This window comes from Oryctolagus cuniculus, chromosome 17, assembly GCF_964237555.1.
Source record: "Oryctolagus cuniculus chromosome 17, mOryCun1.1, whole genome shotgun sequence".
Lineage (NCBI taxonomy): Eukaryota > Metazoa > Chordata > Mammalia > Lagomorpha > Leporidae > Oryctolagus > Oryctolagus cuniculus.
This window is the reverse complement of record NC_091448.1, coordinates 46,794,978-46,818,263: the sequence shown is the minus strand read 5'-3', so window position 1 is coordinate 46,818,263 and position 23,286 is coordinate 46,794,978. Positions and strand designations below refer to the sequence as shown.

Sequence of the window (23,286 nt, the reverse complement as noted above, 5' to 3'; positions counted from 1 at the left end):
CCAGCAGGGCTGCGTGTTCCTGACTTGGGGTGTCCCATCTCCTTGGGGCTGGCATATGTGAGCCCCATCTTTCAGGGGCTCCAAGGTGTTGATGCCCAGATCCTCTGGCGCTGGTGGGTGCAGGCCAGAGGGCTTGGCAGGAGCGGCCGGGCCAGGCTGCCCCAGGTCCCAGGTTCTGGGGGCGAGCTTACTCGCCCTAATTCTCAACCCTGCATCCTGGTGTGTCACCACCGCACCTGTATGATGTGGTCACAGAGTTGGGCTGGGCCACACTACGCTGGGAGAACAGCACTGGCCTGAGATACTCTGTCCCCAACAGCCCCCCGGAGGTGGGGACAGGGTGCCATCCTGCCCGGACCCCTGGCTGCACGAGGGGTGAAGGAAACAGGCAACCTCCCCCAGGGCAGGCAGAGTGCTGAGGGCCACAGCCAGGGGACGCAGCCTTGGGTGGTAGCTGAGCTCCAGGGTGTCACAGAGGAGGGCCCACCTGGCACTGGGGGAGGCCGGCCTCCAGCACCTCTGCCGTTTTAGGCCGGGGCCTCCACTCTGTGGCTCTGACCCGGACGCCTCTCCTGATCCCCTCTAACAAATCCCCCCGAGACGCGAGTCCCAGGAAGTCGCACAACAGCCAGTGCCTGGCCCAGGGGTACTGTCACCCTCACCCACGGCCGCGGCTTGCTCGGCTGCCGCTCCTTTGCGCCCTGAGAACGTCGCACAGAGCCCAAACCCTGGGGAATTCGCCATGTGGCTGCCGTCGCCATCTCAGCAGCTGCCACCGGCACTCTTCTGGTCTGGTAACAGAGCTTTTAGGCCCATCAATCTTCTGGCCCTTGCTCCTCCCTCCTCCACAAAACAGTCTGGGAATCTGTAGGCTGCTGGCTTTTTTTTTTTTTCCCCTTCTCCTTTAATTCCCCAAAGGCTGAGCGTGGGATGGCTCGGCGATGAGCTCCTGTACCCTGCCCACGCCTGATTTTTCAGGTTGAAGTTGGGAAACCCCCGGGGACCATCCCCAGGGCCTCTGGAGGAGGCTTCACGGGGTGGCCGTGAGGTGGGCTGAGGGGGCTCCCCTGCTCCCCCTCCATGGTGGCCGGAGCTCCCAGGGCCTTTGCAGGGGGTGGGGGTACAGCGCCACTGGGGTCTCTGCAGGGCTGCCCCACTCTGCCAGGCACTCACGTCCTGGGTGGGCAGCCCAGTGCCAGCCACGCCCACTTCTCTGGGGATAGACCAGCGTCTCCCCTGCCCAGCTCTCACTCTCGGATGGATTTGCAGTCTGACTGTCACCATGGAAACTCAGAGTTTTGGTACATGAAGGGGGGGGGTTTCCATTTTTCTGTCTTTCCTGACTGCTTCAGAGGACAGCTGCTGGCCTGTGGTGACGGCTTGCCTGGGACAGTCTGGGGGTGGGTGGGACACCGTGCTGGGAGCTGGGGAGCCACTTCCCTGTCTGCTTGGTCACCACCTCTTTTTTTTTGGTTTGTTTGTTTGAAATTTTTATTTATTTACTTGAAAGGCAGACTTAGAGACAGAGGAAGAGACAGAGATCTTCCATCTGCTGGTTCACTTCCCAAGTGGCCTCAATGGCTTATGGCTACACCACACCAAAGCCAGGAGCCTGCAGCTCCATCTGGGTCCCCCATGCAGGTACAGGGGCCCAAACACTTGGGTCATCTAATCTTGCTTTCCCAGAAGCATTAGTAGGGCGCTGGATTGGAAGTGGAGCAGCAGGAACTCCAACCAGTGCTCGTATGAGATGATACTGTATCACAACGCCAGGTTCCACACTCCTCTTTTTAAAAAACCTATTTCTTCATTTGACACACAGACACGCACACACACACACACACACACACACAATCTGTCCGCTGGTTCACTCCCTAAATAGCCACAACTGCCTGGTTGGGGCCAGGCCAAAGCCAGGAGCCAGAAACTCCATCTGGGTTTCCCACGTGGGTGCAGGGGCCCAAGCACTTGGCCATCTTCCACTGCTCTCCCAGGCGCACTAGCAGGGAGCCGGATGGTAAACAGAGCAGCTGGGACTTGAACCGGCACCCATGAGGGATGCTGGCGTCCCAAATGGCGCTCACCCTGCTGTGCCATCATCCAGCCCCTGGCAACCACCCCTCTCCGTGACCTCAGGCGTCTCTCCAGGCTGAGCCAGCTGCCATGTTAGGTGAATCCTGGGATTCAACACTGGCTCAGCCCCGCGGTGGCGACACAGAGGCCTCTCCCTGGTGGAGAGGTGGGGAAATGCCCCTCTGGGCCAGCCTCCCCACCCCCGCCATGTCCTGCCTGGGGCAGGGGGGAGGGGCTGCTCTGCTCAGAGGCTCTCAGAGCCCCCAGAAATGATGGGAGCCAGGGAGGAAGAGAGATATTTTCAGCAAACATTCTGCCAAGCCAAAGCAGATGGTGGAACATTTTGCACACTAAAAACAACATTTTTTTTTTTTTTAACTGTAAAGGGAAGATGCTAAGGCCCAGGGGGACGCACAGCTACTGCCAACTCCCCCTCCCAGGCCACCAGGCCGCACAGCAGCAGAGCTGTCCCCGGGGAGACGGCCGGCTCTGGGCTGGTGCTGGGGGCCGTGTGAAGAGGCGCTGCTCTGGGTCAGACACACAGTGGGGGGGCCTGTGCGGCCACTTCCCAGCTGTGTGCCTCTGGGCCAGCTTCTCCCCCTCTCTGTGCGCAGTGGGCTCCTCTCCGAAGGGGGGACTCTGAGCCTTCGGGGAGGTGACACACACGAGTGTCCAGCACAAGGGGTGAGTGTGTGAGCAGGGCTGGGCCCGGGGGTCACCACGTCTAGCGCCCAGGCCAGGCCCGGCAGCAGGAGGGCCTGCCTCTTCTGAAGATGTGTGCAGGCCCAGGCTGCACTTCCCAGGAAGGTGAGAGCCCGGCTGCCTCCTGCAGCCACTCAGCAAGGATTTGGACCCAGGCCTACCCACCGCCAGGATCATGGCGCGGCCACCTCCCCTGGTGTGCGGGGCGCCCGTGGCTCTGCTCCCCCAGGATGCCCACGCTCCGGCCGGCACGCTCCCGGGGACAACCCCCTGCTGGCTGGCCCCAACCAAGGCAAGGCTCGGGCTCTGGCGTGGACGCTGCTGGGCAAGCACCACCCTCTCCCTTCTCACCTGTACGACGGAGGCAAGCACTAACCCCCAGCAGGGAAGTAGGAGCTGTGTGAGCCAGCGATGCTTCCCAGAACCAGGACAGGACTCACGTCCCAGGAGCCCACGGGAATCCTGCGCCTGCCTAGGCCCCCTCCTGTCCCCTTCAGAGCCACTGGTTCCTGCCTTGGCTTCTCCAGCCGCACGGGGGAGCGCTGTGCCAGGGACTGTGTTCGTTACCTCCCGCCTCCTTTCCTAAGCCCTCAATGCCAGTTACCCCAGACTGGAGGCAGAACTACCCGAGGGTGGTCAGCAAGGGGGTGGCCCCCGGGGCCCCTCCTGCCATGGCTGTGCCCCTCTGGGCCCTCTGGGCCTGCCCTGGAGCACAGACAAGGCTGCTGATGGCCTCAGCCTAGGAAAGGGACCTTGGGCAGGGGCAGGGCGGAGGCTGGTGCCATGGACACAGGATGTGGGCCCTGGGGCAGTACACTGCTCACACCCATCCCCCCAGCCCCCCCCAGCCCTGTGGGGAGCACACTGTTCACACCCATCCCCCCAGCCCCGTGGGGAGCACACTGCTCACACCCAGCCCCGCCCAGCCCCGTGGGGAGCACACTGCTCACACCCAGCCCCCCAGCCCCCCAGCCCTGTGGGGAGCACACTGCTCACACCCAGCCCCCCAGCCCCCCAGCCCTGTGGGGAGCACACTGCTCACACCCAGCCCCCCCATCCCTCCCCCATGGCAGGGACACTCAGGCTCCATTTGGCTCAGAATCTCCCTCCAGGGCGGGGGCAGGAGCAGTGTGGCCTGGAGGCCTGGACTTGTCCACCCAGCGATTTGCCTGCAGGAGGCAGAGAAGGGCTCCAGGCCACCCTCCCACTCAGAACCTGGAGTCCGGAGATGTGGGTGGGCTGCCTGACCACGCAGCCTCACTTCCTCACTGGGGAGATGGGGACAGTCACAGGACCACCAGGAAGGGCCAGGAGATGGTGGCATCTGGGGAGCCCTCCCCCTCCCCGAGGCATCCGCCGGGGCAGCTCAGGCCAGGCTGCATCATCCGCTGTCCGTTCTAACAACCCCTTCCTTGGGGTTCAGACAGACAGGAGGCAGCGGACGACGAGCACAGACCTCAATCGATAGAGCCGTGGTTGCCAGCACTGAAATCTGCAGTCCTGCCCTGGCAGGAGGGAGGCCCGGCCTGGTGGGAGCTCCCTGCAGCGCCCAGCTGCCCTGAGGCCAGCGCCTGTCGGGGCAGGGGGCTGGACCCCATGGTTCCCACTTCAGCTCCGGGAACACAGAGCCCCAAGACCTCACCGCGTGGCTGGAATCGGCTGAGGCTGCTGTGGGCTCTGGGCCCCTGACTTCCGCCACGGGGCTACTGAGCATGCGCTTGGGGCAGCAGCAGCAGCCCAGAGAGGCCCCTCCGTTCACGCCCACCAACGTGCTGGTGCTGGACTGACTGAGGGTGCCAAAGGCCCAAACAAACCCCCGTGCACAGGCTGCCCCTTGAGGACTGTCCCACAGGACCCAGCTGGGCGCCCCGAAGCGTACGGGAAGGGCAGCTTCCTGAGCACCAAGGTCACGGAGCAAGTTATTCCCTCTCTGTGCCTTCTGAGCAATGGGTCAACAGTCACGGTGAGGTGGATGCACAGTGCCCAGTACCGCCTGCGCCAGGCAGCCACGCCACCCACGGCAGCTGCTGCTCTCCTCTGCCACCTGGCACCGAGGCCAAAGTCTGCCCCTGTTACCCACGCAGGCCAAGAGGCAAACGGAACCAGGGCCTCCCTCGCTTGAGCCCAGCAGGACGGCAGAGGTTCACTGCCGAGCACCTGTCAGGGCCCACGGGCGACGTGGGAACCCTGCAGCACCCACCCCGTGACCCTGCCTCTGGTGGGAGCCACAGCCAGGACCACCTGACCATCACACTGGGGTCTGCTCACTTTCTTTTCTTTTTTCTTTTTTTCTTTAAAGACTTATTTATTTATTTGAAAGGCAGAGTTACACAGAGAGGGAGGGACAGATTTTATATATATATACATATGTGTGTGTGTATATATATATATATATATATATATATAGAGAGAGAGAGAGAGAGAGAGAGAGAGAGAGAGAGAGAGGGGTGTCTTCCATCTGCTGGTTCATTCCCCAAATGGCTGCAATGGCTGAGGCTGGTAGGCTGAAGCCAGGAGCCCGGGACTCCATCCAGGTCTCCCATGTGGGTGGCAGGGGCTCAAGCACTTGGACTGCTTCTATTGCCTCCCCAGGCACATTAGCAGGGAGTTGGATCAGAAGTGGAGCAGCCGGGACTTGAACTGGTGCCCACGTGTGAGAGGGCGGGATCAAAGGCAGCGGCTTCGCCCACTATGCCGCAGCACTGGCCTCTCGTTCATTCTCCCGACCCAGACACACACCTGCTGCATCGAGTGCCGAGTCAGTGGCTGGCAGGGTGCATGTGCAGTGACGGCCCCCATCCCTCTGAGCGGAGCAGGCCCCTTGCCCGCCTCCTGCGCGGGTCTCTCCGTGGATTTGGCGACTTCTATTAGCTTCAGACGAGATGCAGTCCCATCTCGCCAGGATGAGAGAATCTGTGCAGTGAGCAAAATGAACGGAGGCGGGAAGGTGGTGATTAATCCTGGGCCAGGGCTTTCAAGGAAGACTCGGTCAGCTCACAAGCACTTAGTGGGCGGCGCTCCCCATGCGCTCTGCAGGTGGCGGGGCCGCACAGGGCTTCTGGGACGTCCTCGGCAGGCACGCCTGGGACAAATGTGTGCGTGTGTGAGGCACACAGGGCAACGGGGCTGGTCTCCCCCGGAGAGAGCGCCTCAGCGATGACCTGAGAGCTGGTCCCTCGCGGGCCTGACCGTCCTCAGTCCAGCTTCTCTCCCTCGGAGCTGGGCCGGCATGGTGGTACAGCAGGCCAGGCCGCCAGCTGTGACGTCACATCCCAGGTGTGCAACCGTTCAAGTCCCGGCAGCTCCACTTCCAATCCACCTTCCTGGGAAGGCAGAACAAGGCCCGAATGCTTGAACCCCTGCCTCCCACATGGGAGACCAGGAAGAAGCTCCTGGCTTCTGCTTGGCCCAGCCTGCCACTGTGGCCATTCGGGAAGTGAACCAGCAGGTGGAAGATGTCTCTTCTCTGTAACTTTTCCAAATAAAGAAATAAATCCTAAACAACAACAAGATACGTAAGGCTGGAAGGGACGCGATCCTACGTCCCAGCCACTCAGCCCTGGAGGAGGACTCTGTACGCCTAGGCTTTCAGCACCCCAAGTCTCCCCATTAAAACAGGAGCGTGGCGAGGGTGGCAGCTCTGGGCCTCCGTGATGAGGCATGGAGGCACGGGGCCACGTGGGCAGACAGGAGACTCCCTCATCCCCATGGAGAAGCACGACCGGGTTGCACACCACAGGTGTCCCCGCTAGTCTCCCCTTCCATCCACTCCTTTCATGGGGACGCCAGACATGCTCCAGAGACAACAGGGAGGGGCGGGGACTGTGGCAAAACAGAACAGACCCCCTGGGTGAGGGGAGGGCTGCTGCCTCCCTGGCCAGTGTTTTTTTGAGGGGGCTGAGCCGGCAGGCCTTCTGCATTTAAAAAGAATGAGAATTCTCCAGAACGCAGAAAGCTGACACTGGATGTAAGCCAGGAGCCACAGTCAATCGCCGTGAGACCAGCTTGTGGCCCATTCTATGGGAAAATGTCTGCCCGTCACAGCCGCAGCCCGGGAGGCACCGCCGGGAAGCACTGGTGGGAGGGGTAGCCTGGCGACCGACCACGGGCTTCGGGCAGCTAGGGCAGTGCACAGTCCACACCCAAGCGCGGCTCATTAACAATGAATGCTCTTCTGGTATAAATAACTCGCTGCGTGGAGAAGCCAGGAAACAGCGTATGCATCTGACGGAGAAATGGCCGCCTTGAAACGCTGATGAGACGGAGGTCTGTGGCTCAGAGCCGGCGCGGCCACTTGGCTTTCCCGGTCCTAGGTCCCAGCACGGGGACATGGCTGTGGATGCACAGCACGGCCCACAGTGAGCCCCTCCTGGTTTCTGACCCGCAGGATCTGCTTGGGTGCTGCCAGTGACAGGAAGCTCATTACCTGCCATGATTAAACCTTCGGTTCTGTCTGGACGGCTGTCAGTTGAGAGACACATGTCCCCCTGCCACGCCCAGCCCAGCTCTGTGGAAAGCAGCCCGAAGCGGCCTTGCCGCTGGTTATGGTTACGCCTAACTCTGGGTGCCACGCCGACACGTGCTGGCCGCTCACTTCCCCTCCTGAGTGTGGGTGCCGGGTCCTGAGCGGGGAGGGGGTGGGAGCAGGTGCTGGGGTACAAGCTGCTGAGTCAGCACAGGCAGGGACAGAACTGCACTGGCAGATGCTGCTGCGGCCGCCCCTCGGCTCCGTGTGACCCCTTTCCCCAGCCGGCCTTGTTGGTCTCCGTCCTGGCCACCAACCCCACAAGGAAGGGGGAGACGCCGTGGTGGGGTGGGGTCTGGACACAGGCTTTCTTCCAGGACTCGGAAGTCTGGGGCCCAGGCCCTCCTGGCTCAGCCGGAAGTTGTGTGACCCCGGGCAGGAGTCGCCCTCCTCATCCATCATCATGAATCCACCCCGCTGCTGCCCGCAGCTGCCCCGTGGGCTGTTTTAAGCACCAAATAAGATAATGACGGTGAGTCAGAGCGCTCGGCGGAGGCCAGCGCGGGACTGTGGGACGTGGGGGCGGGCAGTTTCCCGGGGGTCAGACCGCAAAGGTGGCCCAGGGGGTGACACCTGCAGCCCAAGCTGAACCGGCCCCTGCTCAACGCAAACAGAACCCCAGAGGCTGCTCCGCTGGCCACAGCCAGGAGCACAGTTCAGGACTCGGAAGGGAGTTGGAAAATCTCGTGAGCCAGGCTAGCGGGAGGGAGCTTCCGTTCTTCCCAGAATGACCCACCCGGAACACATCTGAAACCTCTGAGACCTTGAAAGGGACCTGCTGTCGCTCTGGCCACATGGGTCGGGTCGGACCCAGGACACGGGCATTCGCCTCCCAGCTGCAGGTGTCTGTGTCCCTGCCGGGGGCCCCTGGGGATGGACAGGAGGCAGAAACAGGCACCTGTCCACTGCGAGCAGTGTTCTTCAGGGTCAGGGTGGAGGCCAAGGTCAGGGGACCCCAAAGCCAGCCACGCCGCAGGGCAGCAAGGGAGGCTTCTCCACCATAGGCCCTGCCCTGCGGGCTGCCCCGGGCTCCCAGCTAGGGGCAAGCGAGGCAAAGCCAGGGCCAGGCTCCCAGGAGCTTGGCTCGCTGGCTCCCGTCTGAGCAAAGCACACACATTAGAGAGAGCTCTCTGAACGCTGCACGGACTCCAGACACGGGGCTCAGGTGGGAAAGGAAGACACACACATAGCTCAGAGCACACCCAGGGCCACGCCGCTCCAGCTAACACAGCACTGGAGGCTGCAGGAGATAACGAGCCACACCCTGCCCAGTGGCTTGGCATGGGAGGCGGAGAGCCCTACCCGAGAATAACCTCTGCACAGGACAACTTCCATCAGAGAAGGCCACCCTGCACCTCTCCTGTGAGTTGGCTCGGCGGCTGGGATGAAGGACGCTATGGGAAGGGTCAGCCAGCACTGGCCTGCTGCTATCAGCAAGCCTGCAGAAGCCAAAGGCTTGGTTTTCCAGCTGCCCCCCCACCCCCCCCTTTTGGCTTTCTTTTCTTGGCAGTGATGGCAGGAGCTGCAGCAGCCATCTTATGACTGTGAAGGTAAAGAGCAAGAATTGCTATCACCTCTGTCCTGATGCCACTGAGATGCTGAACAAAAGCTGTGGTTTCCTTACTCTAAGCTCCTAGTCTGTGAGACTAGGAAGAAGCAAATGTAAGCCCTCATTTCCAAATACGCCAGCTGACAAGGCAGCCACTCCCTCCCAGAGATCTCTGTGCTCAGACCCAGGCAGGGAATCCAGCCCGAGGGAAGAAACCTGCAGAGAAGGTGGGCCCTACCTCTAAGGGGCTGTGACACAGAGCCCCAGCACCGGCCCTACCGCTAAGGGGCTGTGACACAGAGCCTCAGCACCGGCCCCAGCAGCCACACCGGCTACTTCCCAGGGCAGCAGAGAGGCCATGCGGAAGGCAGAGGCTGAATGTTACTGAATGAACTCGGGGCAACGATGTGCCAGGGAGAAGGAGCACAGAGCACACACTGCACTCCCCAGGGGCCGCCAGGTCTGACCCCAGGGCCAGTCACCAGCAGGAACTCAGGCCACGCTGTCCTCCCGTGCCCCCCGGCCCTGGGGACGAGGCCCGTGTGCAAAGCCTTCCTGGGGCCCAACGAGTGTGCAGGCAAACTCCTGGCTACAACCAACACCCAGGGGCCAGAGGGGCAAGACAGCAGTGGGCTCAGGGGATGAACCCGCTGCCCAGGGGCACCAGAGCCGCCACCTGCTCTCCCTGAGGTCGCACGGAGGAAACAGACGCCTCTGCTCTTCCCCCGAAATCTGCCGTCTGGACCCTTCCCCGTAACGCGTTTCTGGATCCACTCGGAAGGGGCTGCGAAGCTAACTCCAGCGACTGCATCCACCTGCTGTCCGCCCATGACACGGAGAACTGCTTGTCCTACGCATCCCAGAGCTGTCTGACTGCGCCACTCCATCTACTATTGATTAATTCCACAATAAATAAGCTATTCTCTAACTTCCTCATGCATTTTTAACTTGAGATACAACTCACATCCCATAAAACGCACCCTTCAGCTCCGGCGGCTCTTAATGCCGTTGTGCAGCTGTGTGGCCATCTCCACTGGCTCAGGCGGGTCCGTCACCTCCAAAGGAAACCGAGCCTGCCAGCAGTCACCCCCCGCCCCCACTCTCCCTGAACCCCGCAGCCGCCCACCTCACAGACTTCCTGTCCGCACGCTGTATCTAAATGGCATTGACGCAGGGGCCTTTTGTCTGGCTTCTCTCACCCACTGGGAGGTCAAGGTCGCCCAAGGACTGATGTGCGCCAGTCCCTCACTCTTTTCATGGCTGTGTAATATTCCGTTGTGTGACGGTGCCGTGTTCCGTGTATCCCCCGTGTGACTGGGCCGTGTTCCGTGTATCCCGCAGGGTGACTGGGCCGTGTTCCGTGTATCCCACAGTGACTAGGCCGTGTTCCGTGTATCCCACAGTGTGACTGGGCCGTGTTCCGTGTACCCCCCGTGTGACTGGGCCATGTTCCGTGTATCCCCTGTGTGACTGGACCGTGTTCTGTGTATCCACGCAGCAGCTGGACTTTCTGGTGGCTTCCTCTCTGCCTAGCTGTTGTGCGCGGCGTTGCTCTGAACATCTGTGTCCTCACAAAACTTAGAAAAGCATCTCATTTGCTTCTTTCAAACAACTCTGCTTCAAAAAGTTTGTGGAAATGGCCTCAAAAGATAAGTTTAGCGGTCAGTGTTGTGGTTCAATGGGTTAAGCCACTGCCTGCGATGCTGACAACCTATATGGGCACGGGTTCAAGTCTCGGTTTCTCCACTTCCCGTCCAGCTGTTAATGTGCCTGGGAGTGCAGGATGGCCTGAGTCCTTGGGCCCCTGCACCCCCGTGGGAGACCTGGAAGGAGCTTCTGGCTCCTGGCTTCGCCTGGCCCAGTCTCAGCCATTGCGGCCATCTGGTGGTGAACCAGTGGATGGAAGCTCTCTTTGTCACTCCCCTCTCTCTCTCTGTAACTCTGCCTTTCATATATGGAAATCTTTTTTTTTTTTTTTTCTTAAGATAGGTTTGGGGTGGGCATTAATTTAGTGGTTAAGCTGCTGGTTGGGACACTGTCGTCCCATGCTGGAGGCTGGGTTCAAGTCCCAGCTCCACTCCTGACTCCAGCTCCCTGCTAATGCACACCCTGGGAAGCAGCAGGTGGTGGCCCAAGGACTTGTGCTCCCGCCACCCACATGGGGGCCCTGGCTGAGTTCCTGGCTTCTGGCTGGAACCTGTTCCAGCCCCGGCCAATGAGGGCTTCTGGGGAATGAACCAGCAGATGGCAGCTGCCTTGGTCTGTCCTTCTGCCTCTCAAAAAAAAAAAGTGTTTATTTTGGTGTAAAACATTTTGAAACCCACACATATCAAAAAGCTTACAGAATGCATATTATGAAAAAATATGCATGGATGTCAATTTTTTTGCACCAAACGACACACCTTTGAATTGCATTTTCCATGAACTTGTTGAAGACTCTGTGGTACACATACTCATTTAGAAGGACCAGCACTTTGACCTGGCCCTCCGTGCGGGCCTCACTTTTGCCCTCTGTAAGTGCTACGGGCAGAAGAACACTCCACTGCCCAGCGCAGCTGCACTGGGCGTGGGGCTGCCCGGGAAGCGACGCAGGGTAAGCCGGGCTGGTGCTCTCCTCCTGCTGCCACCCTGAGCCGCAGGGCAGCTTCTGCACCTGGAGGCCCCGCCACAGGGCACCTGCCAGCGACTCCACCCTGGCCTGCGGCGTCTAGGGCTGCGAGGGCGGCAGGTCCTGCTGCTGCAGCCCAAGCCCACGGGGACGGCCACACGCTCTCCTCTTCACACTGCTCCTGCAGCTCTGATGGCTTGCTGGGGGGATTATAAAAGGACTTTCCTATTTCCACTTGTAATTGGCCAGGGCAGAGACAAGCCTGATATTTTCATTTATTTATTTTTAAAAATTAAAAAGCAATTTAAGATTTTAGTTATTATTTGAAAGAGTTACAGAGTGGCAGAGGCAGATAGAGAAAGAAGAAGAAAGAAGAAAGAAGAAAGAAGAAAGAAGAGAGAGAGAGAGAGAGAGAGGTCTCCCATCCACTGGTTCACTCCTTAGATGGCTGCAACAGCCAGAGCTGGGCTGATCTGAAGCCAGGAGCCAGGAGCTTCTTCCGGGTCTCCCATGTGGGTGGCAGGGCCCAAGGACTTGGGCCATCCTCCACTGCTTTCCCAGGCTATAGCAGAGAGCTGGATTGGAAGTGGAGCAGCTGGGACTCGAAACCGGCGCCCATATGGGATGCTGGTGTTGAGAGTGGTGGACTTTACCTGCTATGCCACAACGCCGGCCCCAGCTTGATATTTTTAAAAGGATCTATCTTGTGTTTTGCCAATTCCTCTACTTTCTCATTCATCCTGGCAGACTGTTTTTAGCATAATCCGCTCTGTTTTCTTGGTATTCAGTCCTATCACCCACAAACGGAGGCCTTCTTTCCTTCTCTCCTCTCTCCCAGTGTTAACACGGTTTTCCTGTCTCGCCTGATCACACCGGCAGACTAGAAACCGCTGCGGGCTGGGTGGCCACGGCGGCCCTGACCTGTGTCTGAGCCGGGGCTCCCGCGCTCAGCAGCACTGCTGCTGGGATCGCTCCTCCTTTGGTGACTTTTATCATTTGTGATTCCCCTTTCTCTCACTGCAGTTAGGCTTTTTATCCAGCAGAATGTCTTCCCTTGGATTTTGGACTGAGGAAGACATGTGGAAGCAGGATAGGAATCTCATAGGCAAAAGAAAGACAAACTCGAGTTCACGCCAAGAAGAACCCGTGTTTGAGTGTCGAGAGGTGTGGTACCCAGGGCCACGGTCACACCAGCAGAAGGTGGGAGTACGGAGAAAAACCTCCAGCCCGTGTAACGTCCCCGCCCTGGAAGGAGTGGCTGCAGGCCAGGATGGGGCAGCTCGGTGACAAGGGGCAGCGGGTGTGACCAGGCCAGGGTAAGGCGGAATGTGGACGGTCAGTGAACAGTAACCACGGGAGGAGACATTCAGAGGCGCCAGCTTACACACACCAGGTCTCTCCAGGTACAGCACTCAGGACCAGAACTGACGCTCACAGACAGCGGGTCAAGGGTCAAGGGTCAAGGGGCAGTCTTGCTGCGGGGAGGGAAGGGGCCTGTTAGGAACACTGCTTGGCGATGTCTCCTGAGATTCCGAACACAGGGGCCAGTGCTAAGCCACCACTTGCAATGCTGGCATGCTGTATCAGAATGCTGGTTTCAGGTTTTGGCTGCACCACTTCCGATCCAGTTCCCTACTATGGCCGGGGAAGGCAGAGGAGAACGGCCCAAGTGCTTTGGCCCCTGAACCCATGTGGGAGACTCAGAAGAAGCTCCTGGCTCCTGGCTCTGGCCTGGCCCACCCTTGGCTGCTGCAGCCATTTGGGCAATGAATCAGCAGATGGAAGATCTCCCTCTGTCTCTCCTCTCGCTGTTACTCTGCCTCACAAATAAGTTAATATTTTTTTTTTTTTAACAGGCAGAGTGGACAGTGAGAGAGAGAGAGACAGAGAGAAAGGTCTTCCTTTTGCCGTTGGTTCACCCTCCAATGGCTGTTGTGGCCGGCGCCCTGCGGCCGGCGCACTGCGCTGATCCGATGGCAGGAGCCAGGTGCTTCTCCTGGTCTCCCATGGGGTGCAGGGCCCAAGCACTTGGGCCATCCTCCACTGCACTCCCTGGCCACAGCAGAGAGCTGGCCTGGAAGAGGGGCAACCGGGACAGAATCTGGCGTCCCGACCGGGACTAGAACCCGGTGTGCCAGCGCTGCAAGGCGGAGGATTAGCCTAGTGAGCTGTGGCGCTGGCCATAAGTTAATCTTAAAACACACACGTACATACAATCACCCTTCTGGAAGCCTGCCCACGGAAATGAGAGCACCAGCACATCAGGCTGCACCTCAGAGGACATTTCAGAATTTTTTGTGGGGGCAAACAGTTAGGAACAGGGGCTGGCATTGTGGCGTAGCGGGTAAAGCCCCTGCCTGCAGTGCCGGCATCCATATGGGTGCCAGTTTGAGACCCGGCTGCTCTACTTCCAATCCAGCTCTCTGCTGTGGCCTGGGAAAGCAGTAGAAGGTGGCCCAAGTCCTTGGGCCCCTGCACCCGCATGGGAGACCCGGAGGAAGCTCCTGGCTCCTGGCTCCTGGCTTTGGATCGGCGTAGCTCCAGCCGTTGTGGCCAATTGGGGAGTGAACCATTGGATGGAAGATCTCTCTCTCTCTCTGCCTCTGCTTCTCTGTAACTCCATCTTTCAAATAAATAAATAAATCATAAATATTAAAAAAAAAGTTAGGAACAACCTGCGTTTCCCCCAGTAGTTGAGTGACTAAATGCAAGCCACGGGCTGTCACCCAGCCATCAAGAGGGAGGCCCCAGGGACCCTGCTGTGCCAGGCTTCTCTGGGAAGAAGGCAACACGCCGACCCAGGGATGGGGCCTTAATTTTGTTGCTCTGCAAAAGCAGAACAAAAAACCTCCACAGAGCCCCCGAGTCCCAGAGCCAGTGTAGGTCTGCAGCAAGACAGAAAAGGGTGGCGAACAGGAGAGGGTTTTACTCTTCATTTAGCTTTCGCTTACTGTGCTAACACAGGTCACGCATCCTTGCGCAATTAATTAGCAACGAGAGTTCAGAGGAGCAGGAAAAGGAGCCACTTCCCTCACTCGACTGCTCTGGACAAGACGCTCACGGCCTGTGAGCACTGATTCCTCCCCGAAGGGGCACAGACAGAACAGGCTGCTGGGAGAGGTGCGAGCAGCAGGTGCACCTGTCCGAGGGCATGGAGAGGGACGAGGAGGAATGGCTGAGGGGAGAGAGTTGCAGACAGCAGCCTTGAGCAGGAACCGCTGATGTCCTCATGAGCTCTGGTGTGGTGAGGCCAGGGTGGGGCATTGGGGGGGGGGGCAGGGTGGTTTTGACCGCCTCCAAGTACCCCCGGCCCTGCGGGAGCCCCACAGGCTGTTCAGCTTCCTGCAGAGGGTGGCTGGCTGCTCCCTTCGCTCATTCATCTTCTAGCGAGCATCGATTCCACGTCACCCCGGCTGCATCCTGAGGTCTCGGCCCCGCCCTGCCCGTGTGGAGCCGCCAGCGTGGTGGCCCAGCCTGGCCTCCAGTGCAGGTCACTGATCCCATCCCAGCTCTGTTTGGGCTGGCTACAGCACTGTGAGGGTGCCCCACACCCCAGTACACTTCTGACCCCAGCCCCTGCTAATGTGCACCCGGAGAGGCGACGGAGTCCCTGCCACCCATGTAGGAGACCTGGGGTGAGTACCTGGCTTGGCTTTTGGAGAATGAACTGGCAGATGGAAGACCTGTCTGTCTCTGTCCTACACCCTCTCTGTCTCTCAGACGCATTCGTTAATTAATTGGAGGATTTTTAAAAAGAGGGCATGGCCAGTACAGCGGCCCAGGGAGGGCCCTCCTTGCTGATCCATGCCTGGGCCGCAGCTTGTCCGCTCTGCCTGCCTCTTCTACCCCGCAGCCCTGGGCTCCCCCATGGTCGGTCCTGCCCACTCCCACCACCCTCCCCACACCAGCCTTGGAGCGAGGCCCAGGTCGCAGGCCCAGGTCGCAGGACAGGGCCTCCATGCAGCCAGCCTCAGAGCGAGCCCGGGCAGCAAGTGGAGACCTAGGGTGCTGGGATGCAGTCTTGGGGCCATGCATTCAAGGGCCACCGTGTCTGTGTGGCCACGGGGGCGGCAGAGGCTCGTGTGTGCCTGCACATGTATGCCCGCCCAGGAGAGCAGTACATGTGTACACACGTGTGCTGATGTGGCGCTCACGTTGCAGCACGGGCCTGGGGCTGGGCTAGGCTGCACCTGCTCACAGACCGCAGGCCCGCCTTGCCTGCTGGAGGCAGAGCACTAACACGGCCGGTGGGCGGCCACCTCTTCCCGCAGTCTGAGGGACACAGAGCACCCGGCAGGGCTCGGGCAGGAGAAAGTCCCAGCTCCAAGGGAGGACGGTGGTGACCTCCCCAACAAGTTCCCGCCAGCTCCCACCCAGGACTGGCTGGCCACGGCGCCCCTCTGGGGCAGCCCCCTCCCTCCTGCCCGCTGCAGCCGCCCCTACCTGCCTTGTCTCTGCGTGCCAGCCCCGTGGTCACTACACCGTGGTGCACTGGTGGAGCCAGAGGCAGACTGGGGGCTTGTGGGGGGGATGCCTGGCCGGACACGAGACCCTCTGGGAGGGGATTTCCACCTCCTCAAATGCACTGTTCTACAGCCTGACAACTTTTATGCTGAACATACGTTGCTTTCTTTCGCAGTGAGAGGAACAGCCGGCGACATAAAGAAGGGCGGCGGCGGTTTCACACTAGCCTGGACCGCTTCCTGGGCCTGCCGTGAGGCCGGCAACTTTGACCACAAAACCATGCGTGGGAACATGCAGCCTGGAGCGGCCAGGCTGGGACAGCCCTCCCCGAGCGCCACTGCAGCCACCCGGGGCACTGGGCACAGTCGCTGACTCCGTAGGACCCGGGAAGCTGGAGTCCTCCCTTCCCTAGACACCATGTGAAAAACGCTCCACGCTCCACCCTGGCGCCACGGCCACCGTGCGCTGCTCAGGGCGCTGGCGTGTGAAGCCGCCCTGGGCACACTCCCGCGTTGCCCATGCACCAGGAACAGAGGCAAGGGGCAGGTGGGTGTGGCCTCGCATCCCCGCCCTGCTGCCTGGCCCGGGAGAGAGGGTGCACAGTCTTACCTCTTCCTCTGGCCCAGGTGTAGACGCGGCCGCTCTCAGTGCTTCTGGGCTCGGGCTGTGCTGGCTCCACGCGCAGGGGTCGGAAGTGGGGGTCATCAGCGCGGCCGGGGGTCTTCAGGGGCAGGATGTACTTGGGGAGCCCTTTGTAGAACCAGGCCCCCGACCTCTTCCACACCTGCATGGGGGAGGCATCTGCTCAGTGCACAGGCGCAGGCAGCCCCCGTGTGCTGTGCAGCCCCGCAGGCCCCCTTGTGCTCCGTGTCCTGTTCTTCCTTCCCCCCAGGGGACACGGGGCCACAGAGCTCAGAGCAGAACGTGCATGGGGGTTCTGGCCCCATGCCCCCGGCCACTGGACAGTCACTGGCCTCCTGGGGTTGGAGAACTGGGTGTGCACTCCACGCACTCACAGCTGCTTTAAGGGCAGACCCCGCGCTCTCCTGTCTGCTGCCATCGCTGTCCCCCACCTCCATTTGTGACCACCTCCTGGCAGTCACCGCATCTACTCTGACCTGTACCCAACCCTCTCTTAGAACCACCAGAGCTGGGAAGCCCAAGATCGCACGGTGCTGTGGCATCTCCAGGGGGTCTGCCGCTGACAGGTGCTTCCCCTCACTCCTGTCCTCACCTGCACCTTCTCCTTGGCCCAGGCCTACAGCCACAGAGATGGACAGCTCAGCCGCCAAATACCTGCAGGGATCCCACCCACCCCCGACTCCTCCTACCTGACTCCTCCCCCTCAGGCCTGTCTCTGTCCCTCAGGACAGGGGCTTAGAAGTAGCCACCAGCTTCTCTGCCCTCTTCCAGGCTGTGGCTCCGCTCTGAGACCCCAGGCCTCCCAGGAGCCCCTCTTGACCCCCACAGCTCCCTGGGACTCTCAGAGCTGCAGGGGTCAGACTGCACGTACCAGGGCCCAAGCAGGTACAGACATCTGTACATCCCTTCCCGAGGGGATTCAGGGTGAGCAGACCCCTGGGAGGCCCAGATGCCCACCCTTGCCCCTAACACGACTGCCGGGGTGAGAAAGGCTCAGGTGTGGGGCACGCAGCCCCTGGGTGCCGGGGGCCCCTGCCCGGCTCAGCCCAGGAGGCACCCAGGCCTTTCCCTCCTGTTCTTCCTGGGGAACGAGGGAGAGTCGACAGCAGCTTCCACACGCACTCGCTGGGTGGCTTCTTTGAGCCTGGTGAGACGAGCTAACCACGCCTGTCCAAGAAGGCGGCTGACAAAGCTGGAAATGCCCAGCACCGTGCCGGGCAGGAGAGGAAACACTCGGCACACACCGCCAGCCTTCCTCCTGCCTGTCTCCCCCAGGGACTCTGGACAGAGCAACAGGAAGAGCGGGGCTGGACCACGGCACAGCACCGGGAAGCTCTTCTCGGAGGGCGTCTCGCATGGGACGGGCTCCACAGCAGGTGCAGAAAGGGCCTGGATCCTGAGAGCCCCCGACCAGAATTCAGAGCAGCAGCTGAGACCAGGTCCCCAGGTTCAAGAACCACCGAGTGCTTCCTAATCCCTTTTCCCACGGAGGAGACACTTCCTGCGTTGTGTAGTGAGGGGTGGGAGTGTGTGAAGGAATGACGTCACCTTTTCAGGGATAGAGCAGGCCTTGGCATTGCTGTGCGGGCACCCTGCTGTGAGCCCTGGGCCCATTCCCCAATGGCCGCGTGGACAGGAGGGAGGAACAGCATGCATCTCACAGGGCGGCAGGAGCACGGGACCCATGAATGAACACAGCCTCGAGGCCAGGCACAGAGCAGTTGCCTAACAGATGGGACACGGCCCAGCTACCTCCTCCATGGGGACAGATGGAACTGCTTTATCACCAGTGGACCGAACCTCTCACTGGAAAGGAAGAATCTCAAGCAGCAGACGGGCAGGCGATTAGCCTGGTGGTTAAGACGCCGTGTCCCACGCTGGAGCACCTGGGTTTGAGTCTTGGCCCCTACTCCAGCCCCCTGGTAATGCCCGTCCAGGGAGACAGCAGTGACGGCTCGAGGAGTTGGGTCTCCGCCACCCAGTCTCCTAGGGTTTCGAAGCCCCCAGCCACTGCAAGCCTTCAGGGAGTGGACCACAGGATGGATGCTCTCGCCCTCTTTCTCTGACTCTCAGATACAGAAACACTTGACCACTAATCAGAATATAGGTCAGCCTGATGCTAAGTGGTCGCTGGTGCACCCCAGAGCGCCAGGCGTGGGTGTGTGAGTCGAGACGGCATCCCTGGGAGGAAGGGCCTGCCCCTGCACGGTCACCCTCTGGGGAGGGGGCGGCGCTTCGTGGGGCCTCCTTCCGAAAGCCTCGTCTGCTCCCCTCGGAGCCCCGCCTTCCTACAAGTACCCCTCTGTGTGAGTGGAAACAGGCAGGGTCCTCACGTCGGCCCCACCAGCGCTCATGGAGAAACTGGATCCTTGAGTTAACAGTGGGGCCTTCGGGAGGGAAGGTGTCGAGGGCGGGGCCCCCGCGATGGATCAGGGGCTCTACGGGGACGGGAAGAGACGCGGCCGACGCACTTGCTCCTGGCCACTTGACGAGGCTGCAGGCGCCCCGGAGCCGGCATCACTGCTCTCAGACTTGCCAGCCTCGGGAGCTGGGAGCCCATGAACCCCTGCTCTTTCTAAGTTACCCCTTCTCAGGCATTTTGTTACAGCAGCAGCAAAGGCACAAGGATCATCATAACGCATGCGCATGGCCTAATCCACGATGCACCGACGTGAGACGCTCCCTCCCAGCCCCATTTTCCAGATGGGAAAGCTGAGGCTCCAACATGTCTAGCCACCTGCCCAAAGCCAGCACGCCACCTGCTGGCCTTGGCTCCACCCTGGTGGCCCAGAGCCTCACCCTGACAGCTTCCAGATGCAAAGCAGGGGCTGCCTGAACTGTGGTCGAGCAGTGAGCCAGACACCCTCCAGACTGTAGGTGTCCCACAGTCTGCATTTCCCCGGTGGTGGTGGGGGGGCGTACTGGGCAGAGCATACCACCAGCAGCACAGGGGCCTCCCAGGTCTAAGAGGCCACACAAGGCAGCCGGGGGCCCAGCGTGTGGACAATGGGCCCACTCAGGCCCACGCACAGGCCCGTGTCCTGGTCAGTCTCAGCTTTCCCCGTGCTATACCCCGAGCGCGCCAGCCCCCGTGCTCCTGCACGAGCTGGGTTCCCAGGGGACCAAAGGACCGAAGGCTTTCGTGAACGGTGCGGGGGTGGGGCACGTGGAGCTCGGTAAGCGCTTTGCCTGCTTTTTCCCCTGAGCAATGCACACAGAGCGGACACAATCAACACAATTAAAAAAGCAGGAGAAACTACAGGTCAGAACAGCTCAGCCCTGCTCAGCCCAGGGGTGGGCACTTCCCTGCGCCTGGGTCTGGGCGCCTACACAATTTTGTGGGTTTTATTTTGGAAAACAGAGAGCGTAGATGCAACCTGCTCTCCCTGACCTGGCTGCGTCCATCACAGTGCTTGCTTCTTGTTCGTAACCATCAGCGCCACTGTTCATGGCAGCTCCACACTGTGGGTTGATTCAACTCAATCCAGGCCCTCCCGGATGGACGCCAGAAGTGTGTCTGGCTTTTCCGTTCAGGAGCAGCCATCACTGCCATCCACAGTGCTGGGACGGCTGGGTCAGGGGGTGTGTGCGCTCAGACAATGCCACCCCCGGGCATGGGGCGGGCACGCACACCATGGAACCCAGGGTCCCGTCTGCTCAGAGCAGCTCCCTCGGTCAGCTGGCTTGGAGAGACGGGCGCTGCGGAAAACACGAGGGGGCCCCTGCACCCCCAGGCACAACTCTGGGAAGGAAACACAGCCCCCACCCCACGCCAGCCAGCCAAGGCCCTGTCTGAAGGGGAGTTGACAGGGCGACACCGAGGGTGACACAGCCATGTGACCAAGAAGACCTCATGGCCACACAGCGTTCAGTGGAGGAGATGAGAAACATCACAGCTGCATTGGAGGGCTCTGTGGGGCCCAGCAAGACCTCAACTCACAGCCCCCATGTTCAGCTCACCAGTGTGCACGGCCCTTTTTTTTTAAAAAAATTTAAAATATCTCCATTGTGCTGAAATGTGCATGAAAGTTAGTGCTTCAGGGCCGGCGCTGTGGCACAGGGTATAAAGCTGTAGCCTGCAGTGCCGGCATCCCACATGGGCACCAGTTGAGGCCTGGCTGCTCCACTTCCAATCCAGCTCTCTGCTATGGCCTGGGAAAGCAGTGGAAGATGGCCTGAGTCCTTGGGCCCCTGCACCTGCATGGGAGACCTAGAGGAAGCTCCTGGCTCCTGGCTTTGAATGGGTCCAGCTCCAGCTGTTGCAACCATTTGGGGAGTGAACCAGCAGATGGAAGACCTTTCTCTCTTTCCCCTTGCCTCTTCCTCTCTGTAACTCAGCCTTTCAAACAAAACAAAACAAAACAAAACAAAACAAAACAAAACAAAACAAAAGACAGTGCCTCAACCACTGTTAAGCACACGATTCAGTGATGCTGGGCGCATCCATGGTCGCGCAGCTGACCTCCCGGGCTCCTCCCACCCTGCAAAGGCAAGGCCCCGCGCCATCGCGCTCCCAGGTCTCCACCCCTCCACTGCCTGTCTCCATGGCTCGGACTCTGCAGGACACTTCATGCGAACGTGTAACTGGAAGGTAAGTTTATTTCAGCACAGAACACTCTCGGCATCCAGGCCCAGCTTTTTCCTGATAGCGTTTTCTATGAACACCGAAGACCCCCGTTGCAGGGGGAATTGCAGCGCATGCGCCCCTTCGTTTCCCGTAGCACAGCGCCTCCGAGTCTCGTCCCTGCTGCAGCACGTACCAGAACTTTTTTTTTTTTTTTTTTTTTTTTTTGACAGGCAGAGTTAGACAGTGAGTGAGAGAGAAAAAGAGAGAGAAAGGTCTTCCTTCCGTTGGTTCACCCCCCAAATGGCCACTATGGCTGGTGCGCTGTGCCGATCCGAAGCCAGGAGCCAGGTGCTTCCTCCTGGTCTCCCATGCAGGTGCAGGGCCCAAGCACCTGGGCCATCCTCCACTGCACTCCCTGGCCACAGCAGAGAGCTGGACTGGAAGAGGAGCAACCGGCACAGAATCTGGCACCCCAACCGGGACTAGAACCCAGGGTGCTGGTGCCGCAGGTGGAGGATCAGCCAAGTGAGCCATTGTGCTGGCCCAGAACTTTCTTCTTGGGGCTAAAATATGTCCCAGCGTGTGTGCAGACCGCATTGTGGTCACATGGTCATCTATCACGGAACATCTGGCCCTTCTTTTCTCAGACAGAAAAAGCTCCCATCTACGGCTTCAGTATCCAAATGCCTGCAGTGGCTAGGGCTGTGCGGGCTGAAGCCAGGAGCCAGGAACTCAATCCAGGTCTCCCACGTGGGCGGCAGTGACCCCGCTACTGGAGCCGCTGCCACTGCCTCCCAGGATCTGCACTGGTGGGAAGCGGGAGTCAGGAGCTGGTGGCGGGAGTCAGGAGCTGGTGGCGGCAGCCCCAGCGAACCCTCCTACTGTGTGTGCCCCCAGCCTCTCCTCTCACTCCTCTCCCGCCTCCCGGGATCCCATGCCTCAGTCTCACCTCCTGATGCAACAACCCCCCCCTCCACCCCTCCCACTTAGAAAAGCACAGATCAGAGAGTGCTCTCGGAAGACAGGATAAGGAGCGCAGAATCCACGCCATCAGGCTGTGGGAACGAAACTGTTGGTGCCCGGCTTCCTTTGGGGGTACGTAGCCTCCTTTCCCACTAACCTCACACAGCTCACCCCGGTATCATCAGTATCATGCTTGGCAGGGCCACGGCCCCACAGGCCTGCCAGGCCAGGCGCCTCCCCGGGGTTCTGTGGGACTCGTCACCCCTCTGAGTCCCCTGTAACGGGTCTCTGTCCGTGTGCTCTCCCACCGTCACTGGAATCTGGGTGGGAGGTTGGATGGCTGGCCCTGCTGCCCAGGCTGACCAGTGACCCTGGCCAGTGTGAGTCCCCTGTCAGGTGGGCAGAGCACACAGGTGTGTCCCCAGTGCAGCAGGTGCACCGTGCAGATGTGCACACACGCGCTGTCAGCACTTTGGAAAATGCCTTCCACACGGGTGAGCAGGCCCAGGGAGGTAAGAACGTGGGCCCAGCTGGGCCAGGATCTGAGCAGAAACCTCTCCTCCCCACGCCAATCCATGCACATCTGTGACCTTCTCTCACCCGGCCGCCCACCCCCGCCCTCCCTGCAGGACATGCAACAGGCACTTTCAGTCCCATGACCCCTCAGCGCCTGACGTCAGTCAGCCCCTGTCCACGTCCCCAGGAGCCGTGGTGGGAAAAGCCCTGCATGGGAACAAACGAACCCCAGCCCCGTTCCCTTCTGGGGCAGCCCCACCGCAGGGCCCACGTGTGCTCTGCCGTGATAAGGGCGGCCGTGCAGCCAGCCTTGAAAACGGGACTGAAGGAGGCGAGGCCCGCGGGGCGTCCCTGGCGCTGGAGGGGGCGTCTGGCGGCCTCCAGTGTCGCCCTGTGCGCTCGAGCTTCAGTCTGCATTGTGATTTCAGCTCACGGCCAGCCCGACTGCAGACGCTGACGGATATTAGCCAGGCTGTTCCCAGGGAATTTTAATTACCACGATAACAATCGCTAATCACCGGCATCCCCTAAACGGCGGGGGCTGGGGGGGTGGTAATTTGAGGGGCCCTGCTGGGAAGCAGCAGAGGTGACAGCAGAGGCTGAAGGCCTCCGTGTGTCCACGGCTCCAGCCTTGCCCCTGTGCACCCAGCGTGACTCAGCAAGCGTCTTTACCGGCT

At 60.3% G+C, this 23,286-nt stretch overlaps 1 protein-coding gene across 7 annotated transcripts in view; it reads right to left on the bottom strand.

Moving 5' to 3' along the window:
- The window catches only part of RPH3AL (rabphilin 3A like (without C2 domains)), a 129,296-nt gene that overhangs the window by 5,797 nt on the left and 100,213 nt on the right, over positions 1 to 23,286 (bottom strand). For 6 of the 7 annotated variants that reach the window (XM_002719053.5, XM_070061175.1, XM_070061179.1 and 3 more), the window contains exon 6: positions 16,531 to 16,705. In XM_002719053.5, the coding sequence (XP_002719099.1) occupies positions 16,531 to 16,705 (175 nt within the window). Of the gene's footprint in view, positions 1 to 3,849; positions 5,689 to 16,530; positions 16,706 to 23,286 lie in introns of those variants that run through there. The other variant, XM_070061180.1, reaches the window with a different exon arrangement.